The following is an 18,523-nucleotide window of genomic DNA, read 5'->3' on the forward strand; positions in this document are numbered from 1 at the left end:
AGATAACGCTTTGAATATAAACGTTCGTAATTTTGACTGTCTTAGATGTAATGATGTTGCAATGCCACTTAAAGATATTAGAAGCTTATCCACAATGCGGGGATGACAAAGACGAGGTTTAGGCTATTCAAGGTTGTCTGCGTGTTCTTTAAATTTTGTATAGGCTACCCCCCAGAAATCAAGGGAAGAACTTTCTACAAAATTTGATTTAATGAACAATCAGCTTGAATTTAGTAAATAGCAATAGTTCTAATCAGTGTCCTCCTCCGTAGCCGAGCGGGTTAAGGCGTTCACTCGTCTTGGGATCGTTCGCTGTGGGACGGCGTAGGTTCGAATCCGGCTCTGGTCGGTTGCCGGTGGCAACCCACCATCGTGAGGAAATTGGGGAGCTCCGAGTGAGTGAGCGTAATCCGGTCACGGAGACCTACTATAACGGCTGGGGATACGTCGAGCTGACCACCCGACTATTGCAATACTGGTTGAAGATCTCCACGCTTAGAGGTGACGAAGGAAAGCGTGGGAGGGAGACCGGCAGTCGGTAGGTATGCCTAGGCCCTTCATGGGCTGTTGCGCGACGGATTAGTTCTAATCAGAACTGGATGGGTAAGGACAGTTTACTTTCTCTACGTGGATAAGGTTTAGCATAGTACGGGGAGAAAAGTGGCAAAAAGTGTGGGGGCTAACTACCCCCCCCCCGCCACGCCCCCCTAATCGCCGCCACTGGTTCTAGTAATTAAAAGTCAATGACTTTCCTGGGCAGGCCAGGAAATAGTAATAAATTGTTTATTATCTTAGTTTAACGATTGGAGAAGTAGGGTGAAACTGTGAAACAACTGGCAAAGAAGAAACGTATAACGAATTGGGAATTACGGTGTGACAACTGGTACAGTAGACGCATAGAAAAAACACTAACAAGAACAAAATATGAGATAGAGTGTTTGCAATGTAAGAAATGATGTAACGAATGTTGTGGTGTGTGGTGCGAGGGCAAGATGTGGTAAGAGTGTTGACGTAGAGGGGTGAATGGTCGAAGTTTTGAAGGAAAGGAGAAGACGAGAGTGAGGGAACATCAAGGAGAGGAGAAACTCACGAAACTCAGGTAAATTCTAGCCAACCTAGCACCTAAACTTGCGTCTGTCTCTGGTTGTATTATTACTATGGGAATAAAAAGGTGTTTCATAATTCGTTTGCATAAATTCATCGCCGTTTATTCGTTCCGTTTGCCAAGGATGAGCGGTCGCCGAACACACAGGAAGTTGCATGTGTGGTGTAACAACTGGCAAATGAGGTGTATAAAAGATAAATCGTGAGGGTTGTTTATCATTGAGTTTGACGAATTGGGAATTATGATGTAACAACTGGTAAAGTAGAAAATAAAGAATAAAGAAAATGTGAGGCAGGGTTTTGATATAAAGCAACATATGTACTTTACATATGCATTGATTCAAGACTATTGCAGAGGTCAATCTGTAAGAGCCAAAACTTGAGTCATATCATAAAAACTGACGTTGGAGAGCGGCACTCAGTACAAATATCGACAAAACAAATGACAAGATCCTGACTGCGGAGAACAGAACCTGATAAACATGCAGCAACCCAGGCGGTATATGGTGATTTTAAAGACGGACAATATCAGAATTTCCTTTCCCATAATCTCTGCTTTTCTTCAAGTCATGGATCTCCTTAATCTTCTCACCTGTCACTTATATCTATGAGACGGATTTTCCTTATCATTCCCTCCCCCACAAAATCTTAGGAAGCATAATGTGTGTCTCTGTAAATGGATGTCTTTACGACTCGAGATAAGAGATTAAACATAAACGCCGCCGATCGAAATCTGTCATAAGTTCAATATTTATTTTATATCCTTGCTTGAAATATAGTGTCGTATTAAGGAAAAAACCTTCGATTTTTTAAAGTCTGGCAGCACAATCAGAGCCGTCCGATGTCCCTTATCTGACAGCTATAAAATTAATTACAGTTTGATTGCGGCAAATCTGTTTATTGCTTTGAAAAATCCAGTGCACTCTGTCTCCGTAAGTGTGATTTTCGCTGACGTTTTTAAGTTTTTTTTATTAGACTCTTATATCTCTTAATAGCCTTGTGGAATTTGATTACACCTGTGCGACTGCTATTCTGGGAACGGCTTATGCTAAGACATTTTCGCGACCCTAAGCTGTGACCATGCCTATTTCGGCTATATTGCGTCGTTATTCTGTCTCCAGGTTAACGGCGACAAGGAAGATGATCTGATGAAATCCAAAAAGGACAAGCCAGGAATCGAACCGAGAATCCTTTTACGTGGTAGCACGCTACGATAATCTCTCTGCTACAGAAGCCAGCTTATGGAGAATAAGATTGTATGTGCTACATCCTCCATACAAGTTCTCACAAAGTTAGTCCGCTACTCCATGTGTCGGGAACATGAGAATCTATTTAACTTTCCAGGGCTTGCTGGATTAAAAACACAACACGGTACTCAAAGTTAGACAAAGTTTTATACTAGCATATATCTACCATAGTATATGAACTTACAAGTAATGTACAGTACATATTTATACAAGTTTCTTTAGTTTTGTTATTAGATGCCTGAAGAGGCGAAATGAACAATTCTTATTGCATTTCAAATCGCAATCCACTACAACAGAAGTATACAAAGAATTAACGTTGGGCAAGACAAACGAAATACGCGAAATTTTCTGCACATTCCCGTATTTTCGCGTATTGCCAGAAAAAAAAAACCCAAACTAAGAACTACTCTTGGATACTATTAACAGTTACCATGTTGCTGTTGATTTCCCTTCTTTTGTTTTCGACCCAGCCCGACGTTAGATAGTCCTTTCACTTGCTCTGAAGTGTGACGTCAACACTGGTAGGTTATGACGCATTTCAGAATATTAATGTTTGAAGTTCAATTAACGGCTTTACCGTCTAATTATAATTGTACGATAAAATTAATATTATTTGAAGTAACAACGTTTAAATATCGTAACAATTCTAATATATGAAACCTTATACCTAGGTACACTCAGGTTCGTTACACATGGTATTGGAGGTGGAGTTTGGTCATTCCTATATGTTTATGAGAGGTCTGTAAGAAGAAACAGAATATTGCCAGTAATAGAGCGGTATGGTGTAACTACTGGCAAAGGAGAGGTATACATAGGAAATGGTGAATGATTACTTCATGAATTTTACGAAAGGATAAGTATAACAAGTCTGATAAAAGAAGGATATTAAGAAGAACAAAACGTATGTTGGGCCGTTTGCTTGGAACCACAATGTGACTACCTTTTGACTGATTCACTTCATTTCACGTCGCTTTTAGCTAATCGCGACGATGGGCATAAATGGTGGTAAGATTAAATGGATGAAGGGACAATCACAAACATATATGGACGAAACGAGGTGCCAGAACGTGGGCAAGAAAAGAACATCATTATTCAAGTAAAAATGTCCAAGAGAATATTCTTCATTATTTGCAGGTACCTTGTGTTCACGTTTACACAAAGAAGATAACAAAAACAAATAAAAACTTGCAAACACCCAGTTCGCTCAAGCAACATAGTATTGTCTTTTTCCTACGTGGTTGGCGCATTCCCATCTATTCGCGTACCACCACTATTCTAGCATCCCTTACACTTCTATGACTCACCCGTGTGTATGTACGTGTGCTTCTTCATGTCCGACTTCTGGTGGAACCTCTTCCCGCAGTACTGGCAGGGGTACGGCCGGGTGTCCGAGTGGATGAGGAGGTGCGTTGACAGGGTGGAGGAACGCTTGAAAGACTTCCCGCACTGCTTGCACTCAAAGACTTTCTCTACGTTGTGTACCGCCCTGAAATAAAATATATACGCCATAGAAAGAACGTAACAGTATCTAGATCGATTAACAGGATATATGAGAGGTAAGCTAGATAAATAATTTACCAGATAAATGTAGTGAAACAATCCATTTCGCATTTGCAGTGTAAATAATTATTTCTGAAGTTCTTGTAAATTGTTTCTCATATGTTCGAAAGGTGTGTTCATTTTTTGGCAAGATAATTCTGGTAACGAATAGCACAACTTTCAAGAGGTATCTGGGTAACAGTGCACGGGAAATTAAACGTGAATACTGTCCGTCGATGTGAAACAATGCTGCTTTAACGGTGCTACACACGTAATAACTTCCTCATATGATTTTGCAGATATGGTTGGTGTTGTGACAAAACTAGACTTCTTGTTGTATATCTGGTTTCGATTACTGTACCCCCAGTCCCGTTCTCGTCTCGATCGTGACGATGAGGATGAATGATGGTTAGATTAGATTAATGAAGACAGACTCTCACTGGAACACCCATGCCGAAGCCGGGATTCGAATCCGGAAACTTCGGTGGTGATATCGCGAGGCGACCACTCAACGCGTTCGGCTACAGGTGTGGCCATAATTATTAAAGGAACAAGAAACTTGTTTCCACACATTGAACAAAATAGGTAAACTAATACAGTTAAATCGGTGGCCAGGCACGTTAAGTGGCCAAGTATTTATCTTGCTACCGACGTTCCCGGGTTCTTGTGCTGACCTAGGCATGCGCGTTCTTTGCGAGTATTTCTTCATCAATTTTCATCTAATCATCACTCATCCTCGTCGTCACGATTGTCAAAATTTGCGGAAAAGCGACGTAAAACGTACAAGGAAAATTAGAAACCTGCAAACTGAGCATGTTTATCTGTGAATTTGGCGATATTTTCGGACAGTAAATGGTCGACCTCCATGGCGGTTATTACAGCGCGTAACGACGCCAGAGATCCTGGGTTCGAATCCCTGCCTAGGCATGTAACTTGTCCATCAGTTTCATCATATCATTACTCATCATCCTGGTCGCGATTAGGCAAAAGTAGCGGAAGAGCGACGCTGAGTTACAACAATTTAAAAAAATCGGACAGTTATTCAGAAATGTCTTATCAGTCTGGTCTCGACAAGTCTGGAAGAGTCTAATCTAGTTCAATTGCGGCCTCTTCTCGTTTCTTCCATCCGAGACAAACCCGTGTTCCATTCTGGATCCCGCATCACGCGACGTGACGTGGCGTGACCCGTGCTTTCCGAGTCACGCTCCGGCTGTCACGTAGCGACGGCGACGAGCGTTTGTGCGTTTTCTGCCTCGGCAGGACCAACAGGCCGCACCAGAATACCTCCATTACCCAGCCTCCTTGCTTGTTGATCGTGCGAACGCGCTCTGACTGGCGTGCAGGTGCATGGCGGGAGCAGAACATGTTGTCTCCGATCCCACACTTGCAGTGTTGCCAACTCTTGTACGGGAGAAAACTTGTTTCGCGCAGTTGCGCTTGCAGTATAATATTTTCCTCATGACTTTAATACAAATTATTAAGATGAGCACCGGTTATAGTACTGGTCGTATCCAATAGAAGTCTAAGTTTGACTCTTGAGTAAGTTTTGCTTTTCAGTATTTCATCAATTCACCATTCATCCTAGATCCAACTTTAAACTGTAGGTCCAGTTTCGATTAGCCTATATGTCCATGAAGTGGACATGAAACGAAGACTCGAACTCAAGCTATTCAACCTCATCGTTTCTAAAGACGAGGGAGCAAAACAATAAAATAATGAAAGTAGCTTTAAAATGTATACAATACCACTGAAACCATGCGCATTCTCGAAGGGGTGCTGGGTTTCCACCCCTCATACTCATGAACGAGAAAGTAAAAAAAAGAGAAAAATTGGAGAATGTTACTCGCAATTTGTAGGAATATGTATGTATAGAGGATAGTATGAAATTTAGATTACAATAATATTTCGCTGTAAATCATTCATATACGAATGTTGAGAAAAACTATTTCTTAAGGCCGAATCACACGGAACTGGATTTTCATCTGCTAGTTTTCTCCTCACTACTTGCGTAGAGGCTTGTTTTCGTTCGCTTGTTCCAGAGATAAAGTGTAGTGGTTCGGATCACAGCTTAAACTGTAGGTTCAGTCCTGATTAGCCTATCTGTGCCTGAAGCGGAGTTGAAAGGACTCCATATTTTACAGAATATATAAATTCTGCATACATTACCAGTTAACAGAACTGTAGGAAATATTATTTGGTTTTATATTAACCGACTCGATATCCGAGTGTGTTAGGTGATCGACTCGTGATCTCACCGATAATTGACGATTCGAATCCTGGGCATGTGTGATCATTCGTGGCGAGCATCCGTCAGAAATTATCTCTAATTTTACTTAGTATTTGAATATATATATATCTTTTAATAATAGTGGCTAGACATAACATTATATCTAATTATTTTTACCCAAAGCATCTATATTTTAGGTTTTTAATCCTTCTAGGATTTAATAGTTCTGTATGATTAGTTTATCTTCAAAGTCACTGCCAAAAGTGACAGAAAAGCGACGTAGAATAGGGAAAAACTGAAATTGTCCAACAGCAGAAAGTAGGTTCTGAAAGAAAAAAATGACGGCATTTGGCAACCCTGAAAATACCCAGCAATATGGAGAGAGATGAAGAGAAGGGAGCCGGTCCACGGATGCTGTTTTCCTCCCTCAACCGGGGATCGAGCCTTGGGGAGTAGTTCCCCGGGCAGCGCGGCCTGACAAGGGCTCCTCTAGGACTCGGCGCAAAGCAAAATACAACCTCTGCTGCCCACAAGGGCCCTCGGCCGGTCCTCCCCCCTTCTTTCGCTGTTTTTTTGGTCCTAAATAATAAACAAGGCGGCAGGATCTTCTGACAGAAGACGTCCCTTGTCTGCTTGTGCATTTCTCGCAAATAGACGCCGCAGGACGCGTCACTCCGACCGCAATGACCATCCGCGAGGGTCGTCCGCCGGAGATGATGAGGAAGCTTCAGCCCGTCATGGAGCAATGGCTGCTGGGAAATGCCAGCCTGTTTTCTCAGTAGCGTACAATGTATGTTTCCCTTTTGGTCAGCTGACGTCATTATTCCATCATTAATCATCACGAATGACGATTAGGAGAAATGGATGAAAATATGCAAAATACTTCTGAAAACTTAAGAAATATCTCCCAATATGTCAGGTCCAAAAAGGACCTAAAAGAGATGAGGATACAGGTGAATGGAGAAGCTGCAGGATTTGTATTTCTGTCAAAATATTATTAGAATAATTAAATCTACTTAGATGAGCAGGCCACGTGGCACGAATGGGAGAGGAAAGAAAAGTTTACAGGATTCTTGTTGGGAAACCTGATGGTAAGAGACCTGTAGGAAGGTCAAGACGAGGATGGAGAGATAACGTTGAGATGGACTTAAGGGACATTTTTGAGGATGGAAAAGATTGTAGGCCTATTGATATTGTCCAGGATAAGGACAGATGGAAGGCTTGTGTTCGGGTTTGTTAGTTGGCCAAGATGTCAGGAAACCTTGCTTCAAAGTTTGATTTGTTAAAGTCCACTTCGACGTTCACATAGGTCAAGTGGAATTGGTCCTACATTTTTTAAGTCGGATGGGAAACACCAAGTAATCAAGCACAAGCTTCCTTGATTACTAGACGGCAGCTTCGACAACGCTATCAAGGGCCCTAGGTTTGAATACTGCTCGAGTCACGATCCAAGCTCGTTTTACGTCCACTGTGTATCAGTGCTACCACTGCGCCACCAGAGAGGCACGGGTGTGCTTGTCTCATATATTTTGTGACTTCATCATTCATATCCACAGGCACGTAGCCAGGTATTGAGACTGAAATCCTACAAACATATAATTTAAATAGAGTGTAGTGTTTACTTCTTTAGCGGGATTAAATATATTGTATAATAAGTTGTAATATACTAAATAATTCATCTCCAGAGCTTCTACCCCTCACTTTATCGCCTTTGGATGGCGGCTGCTGATAAGGATGAGCCCTTCCTTCCGAAATAAAATTCTGGCTACGGACCTGAAGCCAGGGGTCCCGGGTTCGAATTCCGGCCTTCATTAATTTCATCATATCATCACTAATTCTGATCTTCGCGATTAGCCAAAAGTGGTAGAAAGCGGAGTAAAATAAACTAAATCAATCAATCCATATTCATGGTTGCGATTAAACTGGAGAGATGAACAAGACGCATTATTAGAATTATAAATTCTTTATTCATTGGCGAAGTTTAGCGTGTAGCTGCTCTACCACTTAACTCACAAAACTTGTACAATCAAACAAACAAAAACACAATACTACTGTAACAGATATAAGAATTCAATTATATTTATCGCTACTAAATACTTCAGTAAGTAACACTGAAACATATAAAGACAATTTTACTCATTCGCACAAATAAAAAATTATTCGTTTCTGGATCAAATCTGCTCATGTATTTGGTTTCGATTTTAACACAAGTGTGCTGAATCTAGTTATGTGTAATATAAGTAACACAGATATGAAACATTTTTTTAAAAACAAGAAAATTTGAGCAAGTGGCAAGTACAATCGAAACGTGAATTATTTACGAGGGACATACTCTCTGCTTCACGCTCGACTGAAAACCAACTTGTAAGTTCTATATTTGATTTAGACAAGTAAAGCTGGATATTACATTGAACGTAGTTTAGCATTTCTGATGGTCCTTACCTGTGTTGGCTGAGGCTGATCTCGTGGCCGAAAGTCTTGTTGCATAACTCACAGGCGAAAGGTCTCTTTCCGTTGTGTGACCTCCTCGCGTGGACCTCCAATCCGTGAGGCGTGGAGAACATCTTCTCGCACTTGATACACGAATACACATCCCCCAGAGGTACGGGTCGCAAGAGTCCATTGTGGTCACCGTGATGGGGGAGGCCGTGGCTCGCTCCGGTCGCGTGGAAGTGGCGCAGCCTGAGGAGATCGTCCTGGGGGAACGAGCTCCCCACGGCCGCAGCGGCTGCGGCGGGTCCCAGGCTGAAGTACAGCGACCCCGGAGACAGGAGGTTCCGGTTGCCGTCGAGCGTCACGGACCCCAGATCGCCGTCCTTGCTCAGCCCCGGGAGAGTGGCCGGCGGGGGGTACAGACCGAAACCCAGCGTCGGGAAGTGCCGCGGGAGCAGGCTGACGTAGTCCCTGAACTCGCTCCCTTTGTCCCGCCCTGCCGAGATCAGATCGAACGGGAGGGTCGGGTACAGGAAGGACCGGGTGACCGAGAAGGTCTCCGTGATCGCCGGCGAAGGTTCTGCCGTCCCGTACCGGTGTTCTGGCGTCCTTCTGCTAGATGACGGCTCAGACGGTTTCAGCAGCGCGCTCATGCTGAACTTTTCGGACTTCGACGTCTTCGGCGCTGTCGTCGTCGGGGTGGTCACTCCGCTGGACCTCGACGGTGCATCCGGCGTGGCGACCCGGATTTCGGACTGGGTCTCGTGCTGGCCAGAGCTCCTGTCCTTGTCTCCACCGCAGGACCACGTCGTGCACGCAGAGAACGCGCCGCTGCTGCTACCTGTCTCTGACGGCGACGTCATTGTCGTGACGTCATGTCCGTTGGTCTTCCCGGCCGTCGATGACTTGAAGGTGTCCTCCGTCTTGTTTACAAGGCGGCTGACACCAAACTTTATATCTGAAAAAGAAAAGCATTGTCAGTGAGAATATATTATTGAATAGGACGTACAAAAAGTAGGGTCTATACACACTTGAGTTCGTAGTGCGTTTCCCGAAAGGGTGATCTTATCCTTCGCACTCCATTTCAATTTGGTTTATTTCAGTACACACTGCAAGCCAATGGTTTTTCAGTAAGAATGAGCATGATATTGAATCGTAAAACCGTTGATTAATTCACAGTTCATATTAACAAATAAAGTAACTTGGAGTGAAAATGCTGGCGTGTGTATGAGAGAGAAATAGACAATAGAAGAGGGAGCGATAGAGATATAGAAACACAGTGGGAGCGATAGTGCGTGAGAGTGTGTGTGTGTGCTGCATGGTTGCATATATGAAGATAAAATGTATTTCTTAGCGAAGGCCAAGAGCGTCGAAACGTGGCTATCTTCTTTTATATATCGATTATTTTACGTCACTTTTCCATATCTTGGGTTAATCGAGACGACGAGAACGAACGATGAACTATTGAGAAGGGGCAAACCAGAGTTCAAAGCTGCGACCTTTGAAGGCCCACGTGAAGATTTTTTAATTTATTTAAGAAATTCAACGCAACAATTGAATTATTCAGTTAAGGCGTTCATTATGAAAAAGACAAATCAATGTAATACATACAAACGGAAACACTCATATAACAAACATACAAGTTTCAGGATCTACTGTATTTCATGTTGCTCAACATTGTACGGCGATATCCCATTCCTTTGACCACTTAAAAAACTCAAAACTTCGTCTCTTAGCGTAGTGTATTTATTGTCTCTTGTGCATGAATTGCTGGATACTAAAAGGCTGAGGCGAGATCTGCTTGTAGAAGAGCGTTGCGAAGGAACACGAGAGAACGCATAGAACCGTTCATTAAAGACAGCCTCCTTTCTCGCAGTCTGTGTACATTGCGGTGCGCTTAATTGCTACTCGCGGGGACTTATTTCTTCCTCCGTCCCCTCCGCACTCCCTTGCAAACCTTCCCACTTCGCACTTTGTAATTACTGCTGACTTTGAAAGCAAAACAGCTCAACATCCTGAGATTACCGAGATTTGCGTTTTCGCAAATCTTAAGCAAACACCACATTATGTTCTTCCAGTGAACGCTAGGTTGTTTCCCAGATGCCTTCCAAAGCATACAGGTAGAGTTGTTCTCTTTTATCAATATTCTTGCCAACAGCTCCAGTCACATAAAATCAACTACAACTGATCCAAAGAAAGCATTTCGTAGAATAAAATAGATAGAGGAGAAGGTCTAAATATGGGCGAAGGTTTAAATATGGGTTTTGGAGCGCTCCCGGGTGCTGCAGCCTGGCAGAGGCTATTGGAACTGGTTATCTGTCAAGGACAAAGGTTGCCGCGCCAATTCGCAAGATAAAGTGGTGGTTAGTTTTGGCCTTGGACGCTGTTATAGAGTTGCGACCTCCGAAAACATTTTGCAGGTATGTTTTAACTCAGCGTTTTCTGAATTCTCATCTGCTTTGTATAGGTTATGATATTAGCGGTACATAAAACAAATGTGGGCTTTTATAATGCCATGATTTGTTTGTGAAATATGTACCACAGAGATCGAAAATAAATTGATGAAGAAAAATAGCGTGATGGTCTAAATATGGGCTACGACATGAGGTCTAATGTTGAGATCACATTTTCAACAAATATTTGGATGTTTTTCTTAATTTCGATTTTTCCCATCCGCGTGATATTCAAAACAACAGATTATTCATAAATATGAATTGTAAAATGTTTTAGCGATAAATGACTGTTTTCTTTAAAATTTTAATTGCTTTTGTGATATTGCCACTAGTAGCCCATATTAAGACCATAATTTTGAAATACATAATTTTTTGGAAATTGCTTTCTTTTAAGAAAAATGGAGAACTTTCTATACTTTAGCATGCTATTACATTTAAGTACAAGGGTTGGATAAAAAGTAATGGCAACACTGCTGTCCCGTGAAAGGGGTGATTCACAGCGCCACAAGCGTTTCGTGGCTGATAAAGAAATGTCAGACGAGGAAGTATAGTGAGTAGGAGCGATTGTATGTTATTCAGTCAAAAACAGCAGTGCTCTGAAGCAGAGGACGAGAGTGCAAGCGCCCTAACAATATGTTTAGGCAAGAAGAACAACGTCTCTCAGGCAGACGGTCAACGCAGCCTACTTCTGCACCTTCTTGCAACACCACCTTCGTCTCGCATTAAGAAGGAAGCGACGGCAATTTCTGGCACGGTGTCCCATCATCCTGCTTGACAATGCAAAGTGTCACACTGCGAACACTGTGACGGCGCTCCTGCATAACTGGTAGTGGGAGGTACTGGAACATCCGCCGTATTCACCGGTAGGAGACCGTGTGATTACGACCGTTTTGTCAAAATGAAGGAACCACTGGGCGGGAAGCACTACGACACGCGCGAAGCCATCATACGTGCTATAGGGCGGTCACTGCGGGACATCGACATAGATGGACGCGCTGACGGTGTACGGCGCCTTCCATACGTGTGACAGAAGGTCGTAGAGATGAGGGGCGATTACTTTGAAGGAATGTAACACGTGCTCCTCTGCCAATACAGTCAAGTACCAATTATACCAGTGTTGCCATTACTTTTTATCCAACCCTTGTATATATTTCATAGATATACATTTTAAAGGTAGGTGTTTGATATATTAATTTTTTTCCTCCGAAAATGACAAAATAAAAACGGGAGCCCATATTTAGACCTTGTAAGCCTTGTTTTGTTGTGTGTGATTTCTTATCTATACATTTACAAGACATACAAACACGTAGGTTCAAATTAACAACATAACTTTAATGCCTGGAAGCCATTCACGTACATCTCACACACGGTTACTATAACAACCAATCAATAACATGCTATAGAATACAAATTCTTCTTCTTCCTCTTATCATGCGTCTATCAGACCTTTTCCTCTACCAGGAGCTAACATAATTGGATAATTATTCAGTATTCTCATCGATGTGTTGTTCTGTCTCTCAGTAGACGCCAAAATTTGAAAACAACCGCCATTATAGCGACCTATATCTAAACATACAAATACAAACATATTTTCTTGGTAATATACCGACAATAGGCTATAATATATTTTTAAAATGGTACTAATCACGATCTGCCTATTTAGGATACCACGAATGTCAGAAATATAAAATTATGTAATGGAATCTGAAGCAAATCCAAATTAATAATGATTAGGGCTCGTTTAGTTATGCACTAAAAAAACGCAAAATATGCATGCAAATATGCACTAAAAAATTGTAAAATATGCACTTAAATATGCACTTTAAAAACCCGTTTAACTTATAAATGCTGTATATTACAAACTATGAAAGATTACATTCCAGGCAATGAATATGCAATATTCTGAATGCTCAATCGCTACACAGATTTTTTTCTATTAATATGGTTCTGCGTTAAATGAGACACAATACATTACAGATCAAGATCACGATTGCATTTGATAACAACATGATGTCTCAAATTTTCGAACTTGAAACTCCTTCTGTTTTCAGCCAGAATAATAGTCTTATATTCAGAAACACACGTTGTAATTCGCAAGATACAAGTGGACTGTATTTTAGGACAACAAAACACATGAAGTTCCAGATCATCCACACGTTGTCCATTTGTATGCAGAATTTTGCAAACTTTCACCATTGTTGCATACCCACTGTTCTTTTTCAATACTGCATCCAATTTCTGTACATACACAGGATCTTCAACCTGGGCGAGGGCCTCTTTAACGTCTTCTATAATATTGATGCTTGTTTGAAGTTGTAACTTGTTTGAACTTGTTGATAAAAGAAAGACAGAGAATAGATAAGGAATAGAGAATAGAAGCGAGGAGAAGAAAAATAAATACAGTATATGCTCGGTGTTGGTTGTGGGTACAAAAATATGCACAATATCAACTTATTTTCATACAAATATGCACCTGCATATGCATTTTTAGTTAAAAATCTTTAAATATGCATAAGCATATGCAATATGCAAAATGCATAATTATCCGAGCCCTAATAATGATCAAATTATTGTATCTAACGATGCACTTGTTATTCCTTATGGAGTCGTACCGCGATTAAGTAGTAAATAGCTAATTTCACATTAGTCCGATCATCATTTATGTGAAATTATCATCATGTACTTTTTATTATTTTCTAATCGACCCGGAGCTGTATCAACGCACACACAAAAGATGTGGGGAGCCCTGAAAGCACCCGCCTCCACCCACATACATTCAGAGGTATGCTCTTATTGTTCTGGTCGTGTTTTCCTCTGAATCGTGATTCACCCAATTGTTTTATGCACTCTACTTATTACTAAGTTCGATTATTTCAACATATTTGATTTATTATAATATTTATTGTGAGTATAATATGTATTTATAACTACCTAAGTTTTTCCGCCATCCAGAGCAATGAAAAACTCAATATGCTGACCAAGGCAGAAATTTATTTGGTTATAAAACATAAACTAAACGTAATGTTTCAACCTTCTAGCAAGGTTTTCTTCAGACTCTGCACCAAGTACAAATGTAACAAGGTACAAAACAGGACGATATATAATGTTTGTGTATATATATCGTCCAGTTTTGTACCTTGTTACATTTGTACTTGGTGCAGAGTCTGAAGAAAACCTTGCTAGAAGGTTGAAACGTTACGTTTAGTTTATGTTTTATAATCAAATAAATTTCTGCCTTGGTCAGCATATTGAGTTTTTCATACCATGGAAACAAGGCTTAATGGTGTTATAAGAGCAATGAGGTTTACATAAGGAATAAGATTAAAACTTATACCTAGGTACAGTGGCGGCGATTAGGTGGGGCGAAGGGGGCCCCAAGTTTTGCAACTTTTGCTCTCTCACTATGCTAAACCTTATCTACCAAGGGAAAGTGTCCTTGCCCCCCCCTCCCCCAGTTTTGAAAACCAATCGCAGCCACTATCTAGGTAGGATTCCTTTTTGAATATTTTTAGAAATATTAGTAATAACATCTATAGTAGTAGTGACGGTGAGAATAATAAAGATGAGAAAGGGTTGCCAATAGAAAGGAGAAAAATAGTCAAGGGGGTGGAGCGATAGAAAAGAGGTAATGGGATATAGATAAAGACTGGGAACACAAAGTATGGTCTTTGCTACAGATCATTTTGCAACGTCCCCGTCACGCTTCAACTTCCAATCAGTCCGCCATATTGATTTTCCCCCCTCCCTGCCACCAATTCGACAATCTTCGCCTGCGCCGATTCTTCTTAAACCTGGCTATTATTAATATTGTTACTGCGACGCGCTGTAATGACCCTGGTGCGGTACACGGCTTGTCAAGGGTTCCGTGCTTTCTAGAAGGTCAATAAAAAGGAAACATCAGATCCCCAAACATCGCTTTTTCCTCGAGTCTCATGAATTATTCACGCCAGAAAGAGAGTGACATCTGCCGGGCCTTTGGGGAATTAACTGCTGCCGTCACGATGATTATGAGCAAACCTTAGGAGCAATGAGGGTGGGGGAGATAAGGGGGAAAGGAAGGGGGAGAGGAAACATATATATCGAGAAGAATCGTGATGGGTTGTTTTGGCGAAAGGGATCATGGGAAATGCCTGTTTGCAGTGTTGCACTCGGTTGGGGTTATGTGAAAGGAAGACTGAATATTTGCACAGGGGTTGTATTCGTTGTTCATTTGTTAGAGTTGAACTATATGTTCAGTCAGTGTCAGTGATTAGGGAGGCGTGGGGTGCAGTTGTGTCCCAACGTTTTGCCCCAGAACTACGGCCTCTTAACGCTAAGCCTTGTCTACAAAGAGAAAGTAACTGTCCTTGTCAAATCAGCTTTTGCGTCTATACTGAACGCAACTCCATCTTGCGGCTGATCTTGACGGCTATTTCTGGCCCTTTCTGTCCCCTAATCGTCTTCGAGGGGGTGTGGCTCGATGGGTGTCAAGAAACTCAGTTGCGAAGTAAAAGCTGAAGGGGTCACATCGCTCTCCCGAAGCAACGTTGCCAAGCGTACTTCTGTTTTTGCCAGTTGTCTATATGCGTGTTTGCGTGTGAAACTCCCTCGTGAGACCACGTGTACAGTTGTACCATTAACACCCCGCTGATTTCCTGTGCTGGCAATATCGTTGCCCGAGAAGACTTTCTCGCGCTTTACAGTACGTTTGGCAACATGTGGTGGACTCAACGCTCATTTGTTACGTCCCGCGAACAACGTTCGGTACCTTCTGACTCGAAAATGCCCGATCTCAGTCGAAGAAAATTCAACTGATCGCTGATTCGCTGTTTCCCAGCCGCCAGTTGGAGTTACGTTCAGTATAATCGCTGGTCAGTGGCGTATGGGTGATTTCATTTCGGGATCTAATTTATTTTTCAGTGTAAGTTTTATGTCTTTCTCGTCAGCATACCCCATGGTAGCATATCTGTTGAATTGCCAGAGAAATATCTTTCGGGTGGGTTTAAAAGATGTTCAGGTGGGCCCTACATAGATGGAATTGACTAAGATATTCTCTTTTATCCCCTCCTCTCTCTCTCTCTCTCTCTCTCTCTAGTCTTTCTGTTTTCTTCTGGTTCTCTATCTCAGAATATTTTAACATTTTCTTTTTTCTTCTGTTACTCTACCTCTTTCTAATCGCAAGATGTGTTTGTTACAATTATTAGTGTTTTCTAAGGATATATTTGAATTTATAAACAGACTATAAGATTTAAAGGTTCAAGCAATTGTGGAACATTTTTCCACCACATTATTTATATATAATTCAGTATGTAGTTTGCTAACGAAAATAAACCAAAGAATCAAAATATGCTTATATTTAAGAGCAGAATCACAATTATTAATTGCTTCCTGATATCTACCTAATTTATTTAAAGAATTTGTTGGGTTATCTTCTTAGAAGAATGATTGTAAAATGGTGAAATATCCAAATGCAAATGGCTGCCTCGTTTTCGGTCTAGTCTCCAATTGGGATGCTGTCTTGATCTCGTCACAATCTCGAAGGGAAAGTCTCATTATCATTTGAAGTTCTCACTGTATTGGAACAAAAATGTTGAAAACCAACTTCTTTCAAAAACAAAATAAAAACGTGAAATAGTCGCATTCCCTTGCAATGCACGAATTTTGTGGCACATGGGAGTATTTTTGATTCAGATAAGAAATGTCAATATGCATGGCAGTCTAATTTCTCGAATGAGACAAGACACTCTAACAGAAAGTCTCATCTTGGGAAGTGTTGAAGTGTATGGTCACCAGCTCGTCTCCAATTTCCAGATGTGTATTTTATATATTTCGCAGAAATACAATAAGTAATGAAACTAGAATATTATTAAACAAGAGAACACCTTGCAGAAACTACCAATGTTCACCACTGTGTGAGTGTCTGAGGAACAAAAAATATTCAAACGACAGCTTCTGCAAATGAACTTCCGGTGCAGTTTTTTGTTAAGTGACCTGCATAAGAAATACCCGCACCTTATTCTGAATTCAAACCCAGGGACTGTCACATTCCTAGCAGAAATAAATTACCACTCTGCCTACGGAGGGGCAGTTAGATGCGTGTGTAAAAACAAAAAAGTATTGTTAATGTGGTAAAAGAAAACAGGGTTCATATCTCCATTCTATAAGTGTCTTACACACACATACACACACACACATTACATAGATAATTGATCCCTCCATACCCTTACGCCGTAATACAGAAATTATACAAATACAATGTTCGATCCCCAGGTTGGATGATATCTTGTAGAAATTTCTCTGCGACTCGAGCATAATGTTCATCACATTACCTCATCTATTGCACTATTTCCACACCTCTTAGAGCAAAGCGTAATGAACAAGGGAGAACTTAACCTTTAAAAAACTATTCTTCATACCTCTCTATTCATCATTCATCCTGATCATCGAGACTAACATGGAGTAGAAACATTTAAATGCGGAAATTTTACCGCAAGCACAGATAATTATGCTGGCACTGGCAACACTTCTAGGCTCTCTGGAAAATTCAATTCACGGCTAGAGGAGCAATCAACTGGAACTGCTTAGTTTAATTGTCGACATGAGATTAAACGCATCTTGGGATTTGTAGGTCCACCAATTGTCTGACAAGCTTAATCACGATTCGCTACTTTACGTGGCGGCAAACAGATTGTTGTCGAGATTAGTTTGGGTGACAAATGGCGACTACGTTGCGAAAGTTGGAATTTTCATTTTTCTTTCCTCCTAAAAACAAGTAAAGGAAAATTTCAAGTTAAAATAATTTGTCCGAAAAGTTTCGGGAAGTATTATTAAGCTTTGGCCTGGATTAGAATGCTGTTAGTGGTTTGCTTCATCAACGAAGGCTACAGGTTCGAGTCCCGTAATGGAAATCCGCGATCCTTTGAGAGTGCCTCTTCAAGTTCATCTGATTATAATTTATCCTGATCGCAGCGGTTAGTCAGGGTGGCGGAGCAATGCGGAATATATAACAACAGTATTATTCGATTATCGATACCAATGCCGACGTGTCGGTTAGATTTTAATTACCGATACCGGTAGCTTTCCGATTATTCGCACACACTTTCGCGGAGTGTAATTATCCTGGAAGTAATGTAAAAATTCGAAGTTTTCATGATTTGTATACCAATATCTTGTGATTACATAATATTATATATTTATATATATTCTGATGTAATTATTGAATGTTTCAAAGCAAAAATCTGGTAAATTGATACTCACAATTGGAATGGTATACTCGCCCAATAATACAGGGTATGTTCGGAAAGTAATAAGACTGGTTCTAGAAAACCCAATTTTATTTACAATACTTAAAAATACACTTAATAATCTTCAAAATAGGACCCTTCCGCAGCGACACAGCGATTCCAACGATCTTGCCATTGTTTGTATGTCTGCTGAAATTCCTTTTGCGGGATGCTGTTCAAGTTGTGTGTCCTTTGGCCTCTTGAATGTCATCTACGGTCGCAAATCGGTGTCTCTTCAGCCTGGGGAAGAGAAAAAAG

At 41.1% G+C, this 18,523-nt stretch overlaps 1 protein-coding gene across 1 annotated transcript in view; it reads right to left on the reverse strand.

Annotated features, from left to right (window-relative positions):
• The window catches only part of LOC146001939 (uncharacterized), a 101,320-nt gene that overhangs the window by 47,384 nt on the left and 35,413 nt on the right, over window positions 1-18,523 (reverse strand). The window contains exons 3-4 of the mRNA XM_083139663.1: window positions 8,560-9,508; window positions 3,656-3,837 (exon numbers count right to left, since the gene is read on the reverse strand). Of these exons, the coding sequence (XP_082995789.1) occupies window positions 3,656-3,837; window positions 8,560-9,508 (1,131 nt within the window). The remainder of the gene's footprint in view (window positions 1-3,655; window positions 3,838-8,559; window positions 9,509-18,523) is intronic.

The sequence above is a fragment of the Lepisma saccharinum genome, chromosome 1 (genome assembly GCF_977018435.1).
Source record: "Lepisma saccharinum chromosome 1, izLepSacc3.1, whole genome shotgun sequence".
NCBI lineage: Eukaryota > Metazoa > Arthropoda > Insecta > Zygentoma > Lepismatidae > Lepisma > Lepisma saccharinum.